The sequence below is a fragment of the Pezoporus flaviventris genome, unplaced genomic scaffold, assembly GCF_033815535.1.
Source record: "Pezoporus flaviventris isolate CSIRO_AGI_PZ_B2104156 unplaced genomic scaffold, CSIRO_AGI_Pfla_v1 ptg000040l, whole genome shotgun sequence".
Lineage (NCBI taxonomy): Eukaryota > Metazoa > Chordata > Aves > Psittaciformes > Psittacidae > Pezoporus > Pezoporus flaviventris.
The window spans coordinates 7,525,635-7,547,277 of NW_026892588.1; the positions used below are offsets into that span (position 1 = coordinate 7,525,635).

The 21,643-nt window shown below is 43.3% G+C and overlaps 1 protein-coding gene across 7 annotated transcripts in view; it reads right to left on the bottom strand.

Moving 5' to 3' along the window:
* Window positions 1–21,643, bottom strand: part of NTNG1 (netrin G1) — a 170,147-nt gene that overhangs the window by 58,996 nt on the left and 89,508 nt on the right. For all 7 annotated transcript variants that reach the window (XM_061465183.1, XM_061465178.1, XM_061465177.1 and 4 more), the window contains exon 4: window positions 2,950–3,122. In XM_061465183.1, coding sequence (XP_061321167.1) covers window positions 2,950–3,122 — 173 coding nt within the window. The remainder of the gene's footprint in view (window positions 1–2,949; window positions 3,123–21,643) is intronic.

The window sequence follows — 21,643 nt, forward strand, 5'->3', positions numbered from 1 at the left end:
TGAAGAAAGATAGGGAGAAAAAACCCCCATAAAATCTGTCAAGTTAAATGTAAAACACAGTCTTTTGAGAATCAACTTGCTACAGATTTAAAAGTTAATTATACCTTTTTGTTAAAATAGCCAGTCAAGAAGCAGGAGGCCTCTCAGAGAGATGACTGGGTAGAAAGGCAATCAAGTTATTGGAGTACTGAATACTAAATTAATCGTTTTCACTGATGTTCACAACAAAGAATGTTAGAGAGATTCTCACAATCTGAGGGCGTTTCTCACTGTTTATCATAATCTAAAGGTATTTTAGTAGATGTAAATAATACCAAACTATAAGAATTGCCATAGGTGATGTTCACCCAGGAAGTGTTTTAAAGGAACAAAAATATGACATTCTAAACTAACTATTGTAACCTATAACCTATCATTTTTGTCAGCCTCAGTGCCAGAAGAAGTGTTGCAATTGTGGCACCGTATTTAAAAAGGACTCAAGAGCTGATGACTGTAATAACAAAATAGAAAACGGACATTTTTATGTATTGTAAAAAATTCAATTATACTGAATTGTAAAAAATTCATGTTGTTCTTATTTCTAGAATATTGTGTAGTTTTAGCCTCACCAAATTAAAAAATGACATTAGAGAACCATCACAGATGACCAGAGATGTGGCATGGTTTCATACATGCTTAGATTAAATAGATTAGGAGTCATCATTCAGAAAACAGGCTGGAGGAGTGGGCATTGCAAGTCTGTATAATCATAAACAGTATAACGGACATAAATAGGGATACATTACTCTGTTTCTCCCTATCTAAGGAGATATAGGCTTAATGATATAAAAACATTTAAAGCAAACAAAAGGAAATACCTTTCACTCACTGTGTCTTTAAAATGTGAAATGTATTGCCATAAAATGTCACTGAGTTAAAGCTTATGACAGTTGGGTCTCTGCTCGGCAGCTAGTAAACAATAAGATGTGTGTGACTAAGTTGGAGGATCCAGCTCAAAAAGACATTTTATTGCCGGCAATTGGGATGGCAAAGAAGAAAACCTTTATACTTCTTCCTGTTTGACATGAATTCCTGCTGCTGATCACTGCTGAAGTCAGGATTTGAGGGTGTGTGGAGTATTCATCAGCTCAAACACGTTTACATTTTCGTGATGATATCATAATAATAGTAAAACCTCGGGAAGACTGCCTATTAGTTGCAAAAAGTTTTGATTATTGATGGAGTTGTACATCTGATGGAATTCAATAAAGTTGAAATTTGTTTTAACAAGCTTCAGGCATCCTTTTGGTGGGTGCTAATTCCACAGTTCTGTCTGGTGTGTGTTCAACTGATTGGAAATGATGTAACTGACAGAGCAAGCTGCATTTAGACAGATCCCTGATGTTCAGATGTATCTTGCCACTAGTTTAGATGATTGCTGGGGTAGCAACTGAATTTGATATATTTATATATATACACATACACACATATATATACGTAGAAAGAAATATATATGTGTGCATACATATGTATGTATGTGTGTATATGTATATATAAAATATATGAATAAAACCAACTTGGTAAATCTCATCACTTTTTCTGAACATAGCTTTAAAGTATTTATTCTGTGATCCACACTCACTTTTTATAACATGTGAGAAAGTGAATACTCTTACAAAATGTTTTTCCCCCGCTTTTTGGAAGTTCATTTTTTTTCTGCTCAGTAAAATTTTTATCATAATTTCATGCTCCCACACTTCATGGTTTGTTACTTGGTCTACTACTCTCACATGTAACTAGATAAGGTCCTGCTTCCTATGATATTAATTTCTGAGTTTTGATTCCTCACAGCGGCTGCTTTGAAGTCTTAGATAACATTCTGAGCATTGCACATTGCTCCTGGTATTAAACTTTTCATTCAATTGCAGTACATATCTCTGTTTCTCCCAAATAACTTTTCAGTAAATTGTTATATACTAATCTTTTAAAATGAATGTTTTGCTTTTAATCAGGACAAAACTGTGGACTATTCTTAAGCTAGTAACTTCTGTTAAAAGATTTGGTGATTTATTTTCATCTTCAAGCCTTTCTTCAAAGGAATTTAAGTCTGCTATTCAGAAGCATTCTAAACTATTGTGTATTTCATACATGCATGAAAGGAAGAACTGGTGCTTGTACTTGTCTTTGTGACCTCTCTTTCAGCAGCTTGTTCTTTTCAACCCAATCCTGTCCAGGACCAGGAAATGCATCTGTCAATAACTTCCTTTGGGTAATATGTGTGCTGAAGTAGTGTGCACACGTGTTGTTGAATGGTTATTAGCTGGAAACAAGCAGATACAAAAACTCTGGGCTTGAGCTCCCCTTCCCCCTTCAACAGAATGGTTTAAAAGAATGCATGTGAATCTGGACTGCAAGTCAACATCAGGTAAAAATTTCCTTTACCAGCCACTAGATCTTTAGCTATTAGTTGAAAAAACTTGTTCTGAGAATACTTAACTTCCTTAAATGGGCAAAAAAAATGAGCAAGGGCCTCATCTCACATGTTGAGCTGAGGCTGTTTTGACACTCGAGTCAGGAAGGACGTATGAATGGAGGTGGGCACTGTGGCTGGAGCAGTATTGCAGATATTCCCATGCATTTCTCTCCTCTGTATATAATATTTATGTGAAGGGCCTAATTCTTCCATTCGTTAGCCCTTTCTGTGCACTGTCACAGGATTTGTCTGTGGATACAAATATGCAGTTCTCACGCAATTTATTTACAACTATGTGAGTGCATAGATATGTACACTATGACAACATAATTTGCAGACAATATGTAGACACTTAAAACAATTTGACACCTTGTCCAGTTATATGCACTGAGTCATACAGACATGACAAACTTTTGCCAGTATTAATCTTCCTTCAGAGTCATAACATGGGGCAGAATTCTAATGATGAAATAACCTTGTTATATAGAACTACTTACAGATATTAGCAGTGCCCTTAGGTATAGGCAGGTAAGAACCAGGACTCCATGGTCGGCCCTGATAATTCTTCTTGCATTTTCCACAGTCTGGGCCAGTTGTGTTATGCTCACATTCGCAAAGTAGTCTTTTGTTTTCTTCTTTACAGCCAGTAGCATGAAGGTTGCACTTACACCTATTTTTAAAAGGCAAAAATAAAAAAAAAAAAAAATTGATATTATTTAAAGGTGAGTTTACATTTAGGTTAAGTCTTAGTAAGCCATTGGAACTATTCTATTTCTGTGTGTTGTGTCTGTATTATTGTTTTAGCATGGTTTACAAGACATCACTCAAATAGCATGTTATAATATCTTCAGCTCTCACAGATCTAAAAGCAGTAATTTCACCAAGACTCCAAGATGCTGAATCTTTTCTTATTTTCACTAACACAGCTCTACTGAAATCAACTGAATTATTCATAATTTTCACTACAGATAGATCTATAATGTTGCAGAAATTCAAGAGTTACTACTCCCAGGAACAAAACAAGACTTCAGCTCATGTCCTTAGAGAATCTGGCCCAAATTAGGATCCAAGTTAGGCCCCTGGAGTCTGAGAAAACAGACTTCAATTAAACATTCTCTGCAACGCCACACTTCAATAGAAGGGAAGCTCACTATCGTGGTGTTCTGCCATTCTTGTTCAGCGAGTACTTTATTGCTCAGAAAGCAATTTTTTTTCCTACTTTAATTTGACGTAGTTCTAGGAGCTGAAGGTCAGAGGAAATATTATGGTAGGCACATTTAGTTTTACTTAGTAAAGAACACCTAACCAAACCTTGCAACAAAACCATTAGCTAAACCAGATTCTGTATCTGGTCTTAGAACAATCTTGTGTTCCTTAAACTCCACTCTTTCTGTGAAACTAGGACACTTACAGCATGGGATGCTGGTTTCATGAACAGTAAGGTGTTGTCACGTCTTTCCATCCCTTTCTGATAGATGTCAAACCCAGCTAAAATCTGTTTCTGTTTGGGTCTGGGCAGAAAATTAATATATTCAACAGCCCTGTCTGTTTGTTTTCCTAATGATTGTACATTTAGTGAGGTAAAGGGTTCTCATGTAGTCATCTGTCACCTGTTCTATATAGTGACCAATAATTAAAGCAAAACAACACATGGACTGGCCAAGTGGAAATTAACAGCTGTCAAACTGACTTCCATTTGGCAGGAAAATGACCTGAAGTAACTGGCCACATACATATATATCGCCAGGGTAAAACAAGCTTGCAGTTGTCATAAGTGGCTGCTGGAGAAAATCCACAAGAATCTGTAATACAGAAGATGATGGAGCATTCTCCTCAGTGCTAGAAATGAGACAGACAAAAATGCCATTATTTGAGCATTGCTCATTCTAAAGAAAAAGAGGTTCAGCTCCTTTTAAACGAAAATTAACAAAATGTATTCAATATGCTAGACAAAAAGTGTGATCATTTCCAAAATATTGATGCTCAAACACTACATCAATTGTAAAGTAAATTTTCAATGACTAGCTACTGCAGAATGAAAGATGCCTGTTTGCGTATTAGTAGATGAGATGTGCTTATTCATGTACAGATAGAAGATTCTGGTGAATGGCACTGCTGTTAAAAAATGAGAGATGTGTGGTTTTACTGTCCACAAGAATATGAAAATGGAAGACTCCCAAACAGGAGAGATACATAATAATGACAAGACCAAACAAGCAGATAGAGAATCAGAAGAGAAAAAAGCTGGAAAGACTGTGGACATCATGGAGTCACTAGAATGAAAGAGAGAGGAACTGACAGAATTTCTTTCAAGGGGAGATTTGTGTTTTATTGGAGGGACTCATCAGTGTCAGAGGCAGCAAGTGTTCTGACGAAAAGCTGTAGTTCCTAGGGCTCTGAAAGGATGCTGCAGGCTAGAACTGGAACTGAGGTGAGAAAAATAAGTGTAGGGTATATCTGCTAATTGCTGTAACTGTGCACAGCTCTCTTAATAAGCACCTGAAAATAGAGAACTGTGTCAAGAAAAAGATTGTGTCAGAAAACCTTGTGCTAAGTCTGTTTGCACTTCTTGGATGCTGTACTTGCCATATGTTCCTGAAGAGATAGACTGACCCTTCCTCAATTTTGCTTGCACGGTTAAAAGTCTTGGGCAGACTCTGGCCTTATACATGTTCCTCTGCTTCCACCCCCTGTCCCATCCCTCTTCATACATATACAAAAAAATATGCATGTGTTTCTAGGTATGGATGCATATGCACATGCACAAACAATTCCCACAAAAACTCACGCATATTAGTTTCCTTTTATTTCCCCCCATTCCCTAATTCCACTGTGATTCATCTCTTCATAGGCTGCCTCCTCCTTCTCCTTATTTCCCAGGCAAGAGAGCATGGACAGCATGGAATAGATCTATTGATGGTTCTGGTGCCCAGATTTTTAATTTCTTAGGCCAAGATTGCTGCAGAGGAAGGACTTCTTAGCCCAGAGCTATGGCATCGTGCCATGGTATCTGTTCTGCGGTCCACATGGCAGGGCCCATGCAGTACCACAACAGACATGGTTTTTGCACAATGCAGCTTCTGTGATTTTAGCAACCAAGATCCAACAGAAAAAGGAAAACTACGTATTTTGGAGTTCTGTGTTTGTACCAAATACAGGCAGGTTTTCACGAAACCAGCAAAACGCATTTTCTTGTGGAAGTAGCTGGTTACCTTCTGTGAAATTTTAAAATGCTATTTACAGATCTGAAACAATCAGCCCTCATACAGGCATTCAGAACAAACACACACAAAACAGATAACGTAGGGACATCTTGGTCACTTAGCTTCTTAAATGGAGGAGTTGTTAAATGGCTCTTTCTGCTCTAAACCAGTAAAATAATCACAGATTCATTCAATCAATGCCTTTTTGCAAATCCCCAAAATGATGCATCCTGCCATAAAAGAAAATTCCAAATAATATTATTTTAAGAGAAACAAGAGCAAACTCCCTCCAATTAAAAAACAAAATCCCCCAGAAGTAAACAGCCTCCCCCTCCAAAACCACCAACAAAACCCCCCAGCAATGGGGAGAAAAGTGTAGCTTCTTGGAGTATGATTTAAATTGAATGAGAGAAAACAACAAATTTCATCACTGCAAAAAAGAAGACTGATCAGATCTTATGATCAGACATAAAGGACTGATCTAACACCTTTGTAAGTAGAGGATAGTCAAAACCTAACATTAACATCCAAGCAAAAAAAGAACTGACAATGCTGAATAATCCTAAAACCCATGAGAATAATTAGATATTGCTGTGTGTAATTTCCCAGGAGAAGAAAGTAAGGAAAAATGGGGTCGCTGTGGTGTTCTAAAAGATTAGCTAAAGATCAAGGTAAAAAAATACATTTATATTAAAAATGTCAAATGTAGAGTTAATGAGAGTGTTCTGGTTTAAGTCCAGCCAGTAATTCAGAACCACACACCCGCTTGCTCCCTCCCTCCCTTCTTCCTCCCCTGCTCCCAGAGGGATGGGGAGGAGAATCAAAAGAATCCAACTCCCACGGGTTACTCCAGTCTGGTAACTAAGGTATAACACAAACCACTGCTGCTACGACCAATAATAATAATGATAAGGGAAATAACAAGGGAAGAGAATACAACCACTCACCACCCGCTGACTGATACCCAGCCCGACCTGAGCAGTGATCTAGCCCTTCTAGGTAACTCTCCCCAGTTTATATACTGGGCATGACGTGCTGTGGTATGGAATACGCTTTTGGCTAGTTTGAGTCAAGCGTCCTCCTGGCTTCCCCTCCTCCCTGGCAGAGTATGAGACTCAGAAAGTCCTTGGTCAGAGTAAACATTACTGAGCAACAGCTAAAAACATTGCTGTTATCAGCGTTGTTCCCATGCTGAAAGTCAAAAACAGAGCATTGCACCAGCTACTAAGAAGGAGAAAAATGACTGCTATTGCTGAACCCAGAACAGTATCCACCCCTTATTCCATACCATTCACATCATGCTCAGATCCCACATTTTTCAATATACCATCACTCTTATATATACACACATACACACACACATAAAGAGCTGCTGAGTTCATCCGGTCCATGATGTCAGGCTCCATCTCTTGTGACACTCTTTCAGAGCAGGAGATAGAGTGTGCAGTGTTGGACTGCTGCCTGCTGATGGCACCACGGAACTCGTCCAATCACTGCGGAGCTCGTCTGGTTTTGTCAAGTTCATTCTTTGTTGGAATGATGGTCAGAGGGAAGTCAGGGCCAGTCACTGGTGACCTGAAGACATCTAGTTGGCGGGCTATAAAAGTGCTACATAGCAGGCAACAGCATACAATTGAGTTCATTGGCTGTTTTCCCCTAAAATCAAATCCCCTTGAGGTAAGCATCGGACTTCCCCATCTTCCCGCATTACCCACCAAGCATATCCGGGTCCTGAGCAAAAGCAATCCCACAAGTGGCTTTCATAGAATCATAGAATAGTTAGGGTTGGAAAGGACCTTAAGATCACCAAGTTCCAACCTCCCTGCCATGGGCAGGGACATCTCACACTAAACCATATCACCCATGGCTCTGTCCAACCTGGCCTTGAACACCGCCAGGGATGGAGCATTCACAACTTCCTTGTGCTACCCATTCCAGTGTCTCACCACCCTAACAGTAAAGAGCTTTTTCCTTTTATCCAATCTAAACTTCCCCTGTTTAAGTTCTAACCTGTTACCCCTTGTCCTATCACTACAGTCCCTAATGAAGAGTCATAGAATCATAGAATAATTAAGGTTGGAAAGGACCTTAAGATCATCTAGTTCCAACCCCCCTGCCGTGGGCAGGGACACCTTACGCTAAACCATATCACCCAAGGCCTCGTCCAACCTGGTCTTGAACACTGCCAGGGATGGAGAATTCACAACCTCCCTGGGCAACCCATTCCAGTGCCTCACCACCCTAACAGGAAAGAATTTCCTCCTTATATCCAATCTAAACTTCCCCTGTTTAAGTTTTAACCTGTTACCCCTTGTCCTATCACTACAGTCTCTAATGAAGAGTCCCTCCCCAGCATCCCTATAGGCCCCCTTCAGATACTGGAAGGCTGCTATGAGGTGTTCACACAGCCTTCTCTTCTCCAGGCTGAACAGCCCCAACTTGCTCAGCCTATCTTCATACGGGAGATGTTCCAGTCCCGTGATCACCCTCGTGGCCCTCCTCTGGACTTGTTCCAACAGTTCCATGTCCTTTTTATGTTGAGGACACCAGAACTGCACACAATACTCCAGGTGAGGTCTCACGAGAGCAGAGTAGAGGGGCAGGATCACCTCCTTTGACCTGCTGGTCATGCTCCTTTTGATGCAGCCCAGGATACGTTTGGCTTTCTGGGCTGCAAGCGCACACTGCCGGCTCGTGTTAAGTTTCTCATCGACCAACACCCCCAAGTCCTTCTCTGCAGGGCTGCTCTGAATCTCTTCTCTGCCCAACCTGTAGCTGTGCCTGGGATTGCTCCGACCCAGGTGTAGGACCTTGCACTTGTCATGGTTAAACTTCATAAGGTTGGCATCTGCCCACCTCACAAGCATGTCAAGGCTCCTCTGAATGGCATTCCTTCCCTCCAGTGTATCAACTGAACCACACAGCTTGGTGTCATCCTTTGCCTTTACCTGAAGAAGGAATAACCCAGACTGTCTTCCCCAGCAAATTCTTTATGTGCACCAGAGGAACTTTATCCCCTTCTACAATATGTAAAAGTTCTGACTGGGCTGGGCCAGCCTTGTTGGCAGATCCTCTGATGTTGACCAACTAGGTGGCTTTTGGTAAATGTGTATCCCGATGTTTGAAATTCCCACCACCCATTGCTCTCAGTGTAGTTTTTAACAGCCCATTGTACCGTTCAGTTTTCCCAGAGGCTAGTGCATGGATGTACCATTACCCACTCAATGCCATGCTCTTTGGCCCAAGTGTCTATACGATTGTTCTGGAAATGAGTCCTATTGTCTGACTCAGTTCTCTCTGGGGTGCTGTGTCGCCACAAAATCTGTTTCTCAAGGCCCCGGACAGTGTTCCAGGCAGTGGCATGGGGCACAGTGTATGTTTCCAGACACCCGGTGGTTGCTTCCACCATGGTAAGCACATGGCACTTGCCTGGCAGGTTGGTGGGAGTGTGATATAGTCAATCTGCCAGGCCACCCCTTATTTGTACTTCAGCCATCGTCCTCCTTACCAAAGAGGCTTTAATTGCTTGGCACATGTTTCACAGTTGTGAATAAACTGGGCTATAAGTGTCCATTGTTAAATCCACCCCTCGATCACGAGCCCATCTGTATGTTGCATGATACAGCCCATCTGTATGTTTGCAAAGATGTTGCAAATCTTTGTCCTCTGGCCAGTCCATGATGACTTCTAGAATTCCTGGATAACTGGGATTTCCTATTTGAGCTTACTGTATAATTAGTGCAGCCCACTTACTCCATGTAGCATCGGTTGCACGATGTGTAGAGGAGACCCTGCCTTTGAACATCCAGCCCAGCACGGGCGACCAGGGTGCCAGGAGGAGCTGTGCTTCAGTGCCAATCACTTCTGAAGCAGCTCAAAAGCCTTCATAGGCTGCCAGTATCTCTTTTTCAGTTGGGGTATAGCTGGCCTCAGGTCCTCTATATCCCTGACTCCAAAAGCCAAAGGGTTGACCTCAAGTCTCCCCTGGAGCTTTCTACCAGAGGCTCCAGGTAGGACCGTTGTCCCCAGCTGGGGTATAGAGCACGTTGTTCACATGTGGCCTGGTCCAGACTGGTCCAAGGGCTACTGCATGAACTATCTCTTGTTTAATTTGCTCAAAGGCTTGTTGTTGCTCAGGGCCTCATTTAAAATCATTCTTCTTCCGGGTCACATGATAGAGACGGCTTACAATTGAACTGTAATTTGGGATGTGCATTCTTCAGAACCCCACAACACCCAAGAAAGCTTGTGTTTCTTTCTTATTAGTTGGTGGAGACATTGCTGTTATCTTGTTGATCACATCTGTGGGGATCTGGTGAAAACCATCTTGCTATTTTATTCCCAAAAATTGAATCTCCTGTGCAGGTCCCTTGACCTTACTCCGTTTTATGGCAAAACCGGCTTTCAGCAGAATTTGGATTATTTTCCTCCCTTTCGCAAAGACTTCTTCCGCTGTATTGCCCCACACAATAATGCCATCAATGTATTGCAGGTGTTCTGGAGCTTGCCCCTTTTCCAGTGCAGTCTGGGTCAGTCCATGGCAAATGGTAGTGCTGTGTTTCCACCCTTGGGGCAGTTGGTTCCAAGTGTACTGGATGCCCCCCCAAGTAAAAGCAAACTGTGGCCTGCACTCTGCTGCCAAAGGAATTGAGAAAAATGCATTGGCAATATCAATCGTGACATACCACTTGGCTGCCTTTGACTCTAGTTCATACTGAAGTTCTAGCATGTCCAGTACGGCAGCACTCAAGGGTGGTGTGACTTCATTCAGGCCGCGATAGTCTACTGTTAGTCACCACTCTCCGTTAGACTTTCGCACTGGCCATATGGGGCTATTAAAGGGCGAGTGGGTCCTGCTGATCACTCCCTGACTCTCCAGTCTGTGGATCAGCTTATGGATGGGAATCAGGGGGCTCGGTGCAATATTGCCGCTGGTGCACTGTTGTGGTTGCGATTGGCACTTGTTGTTCTTCGACCTTCAGCAACTCCACAATAGAAGGACTCTCTGAGAGATCAGGCAAGGTGGACAGCTGCTCAATTTCCTCAGTCTCCAAAGCAGCAATACCAAAAGCCCATCGGTACCCTTTTGGGTCTTTGAAGTGCCCTCTCCTGAGGTAGTCTATGCCAAGGATGCATGGAGCCTCTGGACCATTCACAATCAGGTGCTTATGCCACTTCCTCCCAGTCAGGCTGATTTCAGCCTCCAGTACAGTCAACTCTTGGGATCCTCCTGTCACTCCAGAAATATAGATGGGTTCCACCCCTTGACAGCTTGGTGGCGTCAGGGTACACTGTGCACTGGTATCTAGTAGAGCCTTATACTTCTGTGGAACTGATGTGCCAGGCTGTCTGATCCACACAGTCCAGTAAATCCAATTGTCCCCTACCTCCACCTGGCTGGAGGCAGAGCCCCTCTAATAGTGATCACAATATTGGTCACTTATGTCTGGTAGACAGATTAGTCTTCGTTATCACAGGAGCTGGACTAAAATCAGCTCTTCCACTCCATCTAGGAACCTGTTCATCAGAGACTGAAGCTGCAGCTTTCATGGGATGATCAGCCTTGACCTTTGTTCCCGTCTTCAATTCACACACCCATTCCTCCAGAGCTGAGGTAGGTTTTCCATCCCACTTTCTCATGTCTTTTCTGTGATCCTGCAGGTAAAACCTGGTGGCCCGTGGTGTATAACTTCTATATCTTCTCTCTTGAGCAGTAGGACGCCTTTTGTTAATAGCTGTGTGTTGGTACACGTGGGGAGCTGGATAGATCATAGATCATCTCTTAATTGTTTGAACTCCTGGGACAGATTTTCCACAGCTGAAATGATGAAAGGGGTGAGATTGTCCTCAAACTCTCAGAGTTGATGAATCATTTCATCCACTGTTGGTGGTACTATGTCATTCCAGGTTATTGCTGCCAATAAGTGGGCATATGATGATGGTGCACTCCATGTAAATTTCAGCCACATGGGTGGTATACATTTGACTTCATCTGGATCTACAGATGCATTTCCAGCATTCGGCCTGCAATAGATCATCTCTACAATGGCTGACTCCCTCAGAGACTGGATGCCTTTCTCTAGCATGGTCCAATTGGCCGAATGACTCATAACACTGTCCTTGTATGGAAACCTTTCGTTCACAGCTGCCAAGAGATGCCTCCAAAGGCTGAGGGGCTGTATCTTTTGCAATTGCTTTGTCAATTCCCCCTTCCCTAGCAAGTGATCCCAGATTCTTGGCTTCTCTACCTTCTAGTTCATGACCATTGGCCCCACTGTCCCAGCACCAGAGCAACCAGGTGATGATGTGCTCCCCTGGTTGACAGGTAAAATCTTTTTGCATATTCTGTAGCTCAGTTGAGGTCCGGGGTCAAGAAGTCACCTCTTCTTCTTCCTCTTCCTTTGATCTACATAATAACTCTTGTTCAGATGCTGTCCTGTGTAGTAAGTGCGTTGGTTCTTCATCTTTCTTCACAGTACAGGTTGCTTTTTGTGCCTCTTTTTTGCTTTTCCCCTTGCGTACGGGGGCAACCAATAGTGGCATGAATTGGTCCTCTGGTTTAGCTGCAGTGATCATCACTGTGGTTGGAATGGCTGCAGTATCTGTTGTCATGGTTGGTACAGCCGCTGTGCTTGCGGATTGAGTAGCACCAGCAGCTACCCTGTCTGTTTCTGTCGGAGTTTGAGTAGCTGCTGTACTTGTCGCTGGGGTTGCTGTCGCTGCTGTGCTTGGAGTTGGAGTAGCTGCGTTGCCTGTTGTAGTCAGAGCTCGAGTAGCTGCTGTACTTGTCACTGGGGCTGCTGTAGATGCTGTGCTTGGAGTTGGAGTAGCTGTGTTGTCTGTTGTAGCCAGAGCTCGAGTAGCTACTGTACTTGTCGCTGGGGTTGCTGTCGTTGCTGTGCTTGAAGTTGGAGTAGCTGCGTTGTCTGTTGTAGTCAGAGCTCGAGTAGCTACTGTACTTGTCACTGGGGTTGCTGTCGTTGCTGTGCTTGGAGTTGGAGTAGCTGCGTTGTCTGTTGTAGTCAGAGCTCGAGTAGCTGCTGTACTTGTCACTGGGGCTGCTGTACTTGTCACTGGGGCTGCTGTAGTTGCTGTGCTTGGAGTTGGAGTAGCTGCGTTGCCTGTTGTAGTCAGAGCTCGAGTAGCTACTGTACTTGTCACTGGGGTTGCTGTAGTTGCTGTGCTTGGAGTTGGAGTAGTTGTGTTGTCTGTTGCAGTTGGAGTTTGAGTAGCTACTGTATTTGTCACTGGGGTTGGTGTAGCTGCTGTATTTGGAGTTAGAGTAGCTGTGTTGTCTGTTGTTTTGCCATCAGATCCAGAGACATTTTCTTCCCTTTGAAGGTGCTGGATAGTCTTGAACAGGACTCTGTAAGCATAGGCCAAGCCCCAGAACGTTGACATGATTTGCTCCTCTCTGGTATGACCAGGATGACAACACATCTCATTTACATGTTTTACTAGTTTTTCTGGATTTTGCAGTTTTCAGTGGTGAAGTTCCAAAGCACTGGAGGGGCCCACTGGCCTTGATACTTGCCCATACTGTCCCACACACCCTGCCACTGATGACTGTCCAGCTTCGCGGGAAATCTCTTGATCCTCCTGTTTCATCATTTAACCCTAGACAAGACCCAAACCCAATTCTGCTTAACTTTCAAGATTTCAGATGAAATGGTCGTGGGTAAAACACACTCTGCGTGCCAACATGGTGATCCCCATCACAATCAGCTGGAAGGTCTCAAAGGTACTCAAAGGCCATTCAAAACCTTCAGAACTCTCAAATGATGCTGTAAATAGGCTGGTGAGGGGGCTGGGAACATAAGGGAATGCCTCCTTCACACGTTGACCACCCGAGGAGGGGAAAAAAAAAATTACGTAATCGCTAAACATTATATACTTCCCAAAGTATAGAGGTGATGACCACACTGGGAACACAAGCCAGATCAGGTTCATAATCAATGAGTCTATCATATTACAAGTCATTACCATAAAGTACAGCGAAACAAGAACCTTAGCCCAAGCCCCCCAGCCGATAAACACTAAAACAGCAAATACCAGCTGTAAGTAAGGTATGACATGCTGAAACTCTGAGATCAAGAGCAACAACATTGAGAGCCAATAAATCAGCATTGTGATGAGTGACTATTAATCCAAAACAGTGAATGCTTATCACAAATATGATTAGACACACTCTGGTCAGATCTGTCATTATCTTAAACCTTCAAGCCCCACGTTGGGTGCCACAAAGAACTGCCATGGTTTAAACCCAGCCAGTAATTCAGAACCATGCAGCTGTTTGCTCCCTCCCTCCCCTTCTTCTTTCCCCCGTGTCCGGAGGGAGGGTGAGGAAAATCGAAAGAATGTAACTCCCACGGGTTGAGATAAGAACAGTCCAATAACTAAGGTATAACACATGCCACTATTGCTACCACCAATTATAATAATGATAAGGGAAATAACAAGGGAAGAGAATAAAACTGCTCACCATCTGCCGACCGATATCCAGACAAACCCGAGCAGCGATCTAGCCCTTCTTGGTAACTCCCCCAGTTTATATACTGGGCATGACGTGCTGTGGTATGGAATACCCCTTTGGTTAGTTTGGGTCAGGTGTCCTGTCTCTGCTTCCTCCCAGCTTCCCCTCCTCCCTGGCAGAGCATGAGATTCAGAATGACCTTGGTTGGAGTAAACATTACTGAGCAACAACTAAAAACATTGGCATTATCAGTGCTGTTCCCAGGCTGAAAGTCAAAACCACAGCACTGCATCAGCTACTAAGAAGGAGAAAAATGACTGATACTGCTGAACCCAGGACAGAGAGCTAGTTCAAGTGAGCATGAAAAGAAATGTTAAACATACCCCAACAAACAAACACAAAAGGTCAGATAATGTGTGGCAAGACATTACCTTTGCTGTCTTAGTGTATAGGCAATATAAAAGTTGGGTTTGGTTTATGATCATTAGTGTTACATAAGTATAAAAAAATTTATGGATTAATAAAATCTGAAGAGATTAAACTGGAGTTGTTGTTGATGTTAGTAACTATGCATAGGGAGCAAAAGAGCAGAAGCATAAGAAAAAAAGACATTCAGAGGAGTGAACCAGAGGTTCTGATTCTCCTCTTGCACCAAGTTTTTGTGAGGTCACTTCACACATCTTGGAGAGATTAATCATGTTTCACAGCAAATGAAGGACATAGCTGAATACTGAATTGAGTGTAAACTGCAGACAGTGCTAAAACTTAAAGAGAAGAAAAAGCATCTGTGGAAAGCAAATTGAACATAAGCTGGAGGGTACTGTGTCTGGGGAAAACTAAGCTGATAACCACATTCCGTGCTGTATGTGGAGGGGCATTTTTACTGGAACAGGGAAATGATATTTTGTGTATGTCTGGTTTTCTAGGGAGGCTGCACTTGGAATTGGGCAATCTGTCCCAGGGACCTCATGAGAATGTATGTATGGACAATCTCAGAGACTTCTGCAAAGAAGAGAAATGCCTGTTGTGCTCAAGGGATAATACCTGTTGTGCTCTGGATGAATAAAAGAGGTAAATGTGCATAGTGGGGCTGAGAGATGACTACAGTACAATAAAAGGTACTTCTTTTTGCAGGATAAGCAGTAAGAAAAATTGAAATATTTAAGGTTGCAGAAAGACTATTTACCTAAAAGTACCATCCAGATATGCCATGAGAGAACCACTCTTGTGATGAGATATACTGGCCTGTGAGCAGTGCAAAACCAAAGGAGCACAGGATGGACCAAAGGCATTTCTGGTAGCTGAGAATCAGCTGAGCACCACTGACCTGGTAGTTGACTTGGGCTCTTGTCATATCACTGTTGGGATGTGGACATCAGCTTCCTATGGAAGACTGCCCAAGTTCAGAGTCCTTCATCTGTCTCATCTCTTTTTCTAAGGAAAATTACCCTTCTTCTCTGCTCCAGAGGTAATGTTTTGTTAACTTATGTGAATATATAATCACAGAATCATAGAATAATTAGGGTTGGAAAGGACATTAAGATCATCTTGTTCCAGCCTCCCTAGTTAGGGTTGGAAAGGACATTAAGATCATCTTGTTCCAGCCCCCCTGCCATGGGCAGGGACACCTCACACTAAACCATGCCACCCAAGGCTCTGTCCAACCTGGTCTTGAACACCGCCAGGGATGGAGTATTCACAACTTCCCTGGGCAACCCATTGCAGCACCTCACCACCCTTACAGTAAAGAACTTCTTCCTTATATCCAATCTAAACTTTCCCTGTTTAGGTTTTAACCCGTTACCCCTTGTCCTATCACTATAGTCCCTAATGAATAGTCCCTCCCCAGCATCCTTATAGGCTCCCTTCAGATACTGAAAGACTGCTATGAGGTGTTCACACAGCCTTCTCTTCTCCAGGCTGAACAGCCCCAACTTTCTCAGCCTGTCTTCATATAGGAGGTGCTCCAGTCCCCTGATCATCCTCGTGGCCCTCCTCTGGACTTGTTCCAACAGTTCCATGTCCTTTTTATAATGATAAATTACTACTGAAAATCCTAGTAAAGTTTGTAATTCCTTTAGACACTTGCTTGGAAGGGCTGTTCCTAGCTGTTCCTGGTTTAAACCTGAGAGAGTAACAAAAGCCTTAATTAGATTTACATAAAAAGCACATTGAACACAAAATGTCATATAGTCTTTGTAGATGTTCCCATTAGGAGAACATGGTCACTTAGGCTGCATGTATAATAACGGAGAAGTTCTGAAAACCTAAAAGACTGCTTCCATAGCCTGTGTACTGAGTTCCAGATGACAGTACTTCATGCCTGTATGGTTTCTTGAAATCCAAAGAAAAAAGTCAAAGTATTTTACAAGGTAAAATTCTGTACATATGGCCAGAAATGCAATTACTCGGTAGCAGTGGGTGCATAGCAGCTGCCTGGCACATCAAGAGGCAATTGAGGAAACTGTAATAAATACAGCAGTATAGAGAATACAGGTTAAATTATGGTAAATGTCAGGATGTATGCTGCAGCTTTTGCACTGCATTGTCAAAGAGCTTAAGGGCAAAAAAAGGGATAAAGCAAATGTTAAGGGCAAGGTGCAGTTCTGAGATACAGTGTACACTCACCATAAATGGCATTGCTGAGGTGTAATGTTTCATACATCTTTACAATGAATGCCTGAAGACCATGATTACAAATATCAACAACTCCCTGAGCAATTACAGGGAGATGCAGGCCTTGAAACAGCTTTCTACCTGAAGGGAACAGTTGTCTGCCTGGTTTATCTGGTGACAGTTTCTCCAGACTTTCCTGTGTTGATTGTTGTAGGAGTGGCTCTGTCAGTGTCAAGCTCATGGAAGCAAACACCATGTACACGCAATACTTGTCTGCATTTGGAAACTTCCATCCTGATGTTTCCACAGCTCAGCTGATATCCACCTTTCCAGTTCAACTCTTTTTGCTACGCAGGCTGGTTATAGCGCATGCAAGAACACATTTCCCTCTAACGTGGAAATTCAATTTTGAACCACTGGAGATTGATATTGCTGTCCAACACTATAAACTCTAATTGTGTGGGAGAACAAATTTGTTTTTCTGACCACTCATCTTTGACAGACTCATTATCTTGTCATAAAGCAATTGAAATGATATTTTTGGCAGTTACATAAGGTGCAGGAAGCACTCTGGTGTGTTGAACGAGCAGTGCTGTTGTAGTGGGAGCAGGAGCCCCAGGCGTGCTGCATTCCTCACAGACTCTATTTACATACAGACAAGTGACATTAAAATGCTGTAAATATCACTAAGGTAATTGCTAATAGTGTGCTGATGCTCTTACATGTGAGTGCCAACCAACAGACTGGGTGTCACATGAGGGGTTCATTTATGTTTAAGAGATCATTCATGAGAAAGAAAGACAAGAGAAGCTCTTTGATGCATATATAACAACTAGCCATATGTTCCTCACTTAGATACATCTTTGGATCATTCTAGGTCATCACCAAAGTTTACAAAATCAACTTAAAAACAACTTGTAACCCCTCTGCACAGACTCTTCACTTTTACATGCCACAAGTCAGCTCTTTGCTGTCAGGTAAGTAAAGCCTGAACTTGCAGAGGAGTTGGCATGTTTGCCCTTCACATTACTGCCCACACAACTTAAAATACCACTCCCACACGCTTTTAATTAGGTATTTTAAAATTCTATTAGCAATGTTAGGAGCCTTAGTCAGCTCCCCAGTGCTAGCAACTGCTTCCAGCACCTTGTTACACTTGTCCTAAAGGACTTGGCTGTGTTTAGCATGACATCAAATATGTTAAGGTTGTCATTACATTATGCTTCTCAAGTTTACTAATGAACTTGAAACAGCTTCACCAGTGGGATTTAGTTTTCTACTATAATGTAGACAAGATAATAATTCCATATTGCAAATACATTGTGATACCTTAGCCATGAAGGTTGAGGAGATATAGGTTGAGAAAGTGAAAATTAAAACATAACCCCCTTTAAAATATGCCATGAAATCTTTGGTCTAAAACCAGCTTTGCATCTGAACCATTAATTTTTTTTCAGGTTTTATGTTTTTTTTTAGTTTTTTTTTTTGACACTTTATGAGACAAATTCATCATAACTGGAGAAACTGTACTGGTAAGTGACAAAACTCTTGCACCGATGAGTATACAAAGTAAGTATAGACTCATAGAATCAGCTCTGTTGGAAAAGACCTTTAAGATCAAGTCCAAGCATTCCCCCAGGACTGCCAAGCCCACCACTAAACCATGTCACTAAGGGCAAACTATCTCTACTCAAGATGTCCCCTTATGGCTGCCCCTCATGATCTCCACTTGCAGCCACCTCTCATATGCTCCCCATAGTGGTCCACACTGTATAGCTGAATCCCCCCATTGCTGCTCCTCACACCTCATGGCTGCTCCTGCTCTCCCCACATGATCTTTCCTCAGGATCTCTCCTCATGGCCACACCTCACATCCCATGGCTGCCCTTGCTCTCCCCTCATAATCTCCTCTCATGACCGCCCCTTCTTTTTCCTCACGATCTTCCCTCATGGCCACCCTTCATCTCCCCTCATGATCTCCCCTCATGGCTGCCCCTTCTCTTTCCTCATGATCTCCCCTCATGGCTGCCTCTCCTCTCCCCTCACATTCTCCACTCATGGCCGCCCTTCCTCTCTCCACATGATCTCCCATCATGGCCACCCGTCCTCTCCCCTCATGATCTCCCATCATGGCCACCCCTCCTCTCCCCTCATGATCTCCCCTTATGGCTACACCTCACATCCCATGGCTGCCCCTCCTCTCCCCTCACATTCTCCGCTCATGGCTGCCCCTCCTTTCCCCACACAATTTCTCCTCATGATGACCCCTCATCCCTCATGATCTCCCCTCATGGCCACCCTCACTCTCCCTTCATGATCTCCCCTCATGGACGGCCCTCCTCTCCCCTCATGATCTCCCCTCATGGCTGCCCCTTCTTTTTCCCTCAAGATTTCCCCTTATGGCTGCCCCTTCTTTCCCTCCATGGTCTCACCTTATGGCCTCCCCTCTTCTCCCCTTATGATCTCCCCTCATGGCTGCTTCTCATCTCCCCTCATGGCCTCCCCTTCTTTTTCCCTCACAATCTCCCTTCATGGCTGCCACTCCTCTCGCCTTATGATCTCCCCTTATGACCACCCCATCTCTCCCCTCACAATCTTCCCTCGTGGCCACCCCTCCTTTCACCTCATGATCTCCCCTCATGGCCTCCACTCCTCTGCCTTCATGTTCTCCCCTCATGGCCACTCCTTCTATCCCCTCACGATCTCCCCTCATGGCCACTCTTTTCCCCTCAAGATCTCCCCTCATGGCTGCTCCCTCATGATCTCTCCTCATAGCTACGCCTCCTCTCCCCTCATGATCTGTCCTCCTGGCTGCCACTCCTCCTTTCCCCTCACGATCTCCCATCATGGCTGCTTCTCATCTCTCCTCATGGCTGCCCCTTCTTTTTCCCTCAAGATCTCCTTTTATGGCTGCCCCTTCTTTCTCTTCATGATCTCCACTCATGGCCTACCCTCCTCTTCCCTTATGATCTCCCCTTATGGCTGCTCCTCATGTCCCCTCATTACCATCCCTTCTTTTTCCCTCAAGATCTCTTCTTTTGGCTGCCCCTCTTCTCCCCTCATGATCTTCCTTCATGGCTGCTCCTCCTCTCCCCTCAAGATCTCCCCTCATGACTGCTCTTCTTCTGCCCTCACGATCTCTCATGGCTGCCTCTTGCTTCCCCTCATGGTCACCCCTTTCTTCCCCTCATTATCTTCCCTCATGGTCGCCCCTTCCTTCCCCTCAAGGTCTCCCCTCATAGGTCTTCCTTCTTTCCCCTCATGATTCTCTCTCATTGCTGATCCTCCTCCCCTTATGATCTTCCCTCATGGCCATCCCTCCTCCCCTCTCACTGTCTTCCCTCACGACCGCCATTCACACCTCATGGTCACTTCTCCCATGATCTCCCTTCATCGCCACCCCTCGTCTTCCCTCATAAACTTCCTTATGGCCACCCCTCCCTCCCCTCATGATCTCCACCCCTCCCTCCTCTTATTATCTCCCCTCATGACTGCTGCTCTCGCTCATGCCCTCTCCTCTCTCCTTACCTCTTTCTCTCCCTCTTGCTCTGACTGACGTACCGGATGTGCTCCTTGCGTGGCCCTTTGCATTTCTAATGGAAAAGAACAGGACGCACTAGCTCCTACGTTCTCCACCTGTATGGGACAACTTGAGACCCAAATTCCTCTGTTCCAAGCCCAGGTTCACAGCTGAGCAGGGAAGTTGCCCTAGAATTGCTCCACGTCACGGATTTCATAATGAAAATACTTAGACAAGTCTGTTTTTCTTTTAAATCTCTCTAACAAATGGAACATCTTTTCAGAGAAGCTCACAGTCCCAGAAACACCATGTCTGCTGAATATTACTATTCATTATATCATAGGATTTTTCCATGTTACGTCAAAAACACACGCTGGTCCTTATCTTAATTTGCAAAGCTTCATAGATGTCTATACAGCTTTACTATTGAAGGAGATTTTGTGAGGATGAAAACAAATATAAAAGACACTGTTGTGAAGAAATAAAATGATTGCCAGCCAATTTATTTCTTTGGGGATGGAACAGACAATGATAACACACACATAAAAAAGGTAACGAGATAATTACTGCAATCCAGGCTACCAGTGCTCACTCCAGGGACTACCTATCTGAAGAAGTTCTGAGCTAAAAGGGTTGGAAAAACTAAGGACAGCTGGCAATCACAAAATGACATGGATTGCTGGCTGCAAGTAGGTCTGCTGAACAAATGTTGCAGCTCACATGAAGTAGGAACGTCAATTCTGCTTTTTATTCAGTATTTTTTCAGCCATATCTTAGGTCCATGTTGCTCCTGGACCCAAGTCCAAAAAAGGCACTACATATTTTTCTGGAAGTTATGAATAATACCCCTGTGGTCTGCTGGTAAAATGTAGACATTGTAGTGAGGATAATGAAATATGAGTCTTTTCTTTCATCTGTTTATTTCTGGAAATACATTTGGTCACAAGTCTTTTTCCCTGTCCCTTTCTCTGAATTTATCTAGTACATCATAATCTCCCACAAAAAAAAAAAAAAAAAAGATTCCTTTGTGGAATGAGGCTACATCAATAATAAAGGATAATAATAAATATAACTTTGTATAGGTAGATACATTATTCTTTCATTTGCAAAGCAAGGACTAATGTTGGATCAGGTTTTTAAGCCTCTTAAATCTGTAAGTAGCTTTGTGGCTAGAAAAGAAGTTTAACCTGCACTCAGTAATCCCGCTGCACCTTAGTACCTTAGAATCCAGAGATTTACAGAAGCCTCTTCAACTTTATTCTTTACTGTTTAGTTTTTGCTGCTAAATTTGTGAGGAAATTGAATTAGATTCCCACAGGCAGTATGGAAAATTGGGGGAAATAGCTTCCTATTCTCCCTCTGCTGAATATAATATAGCT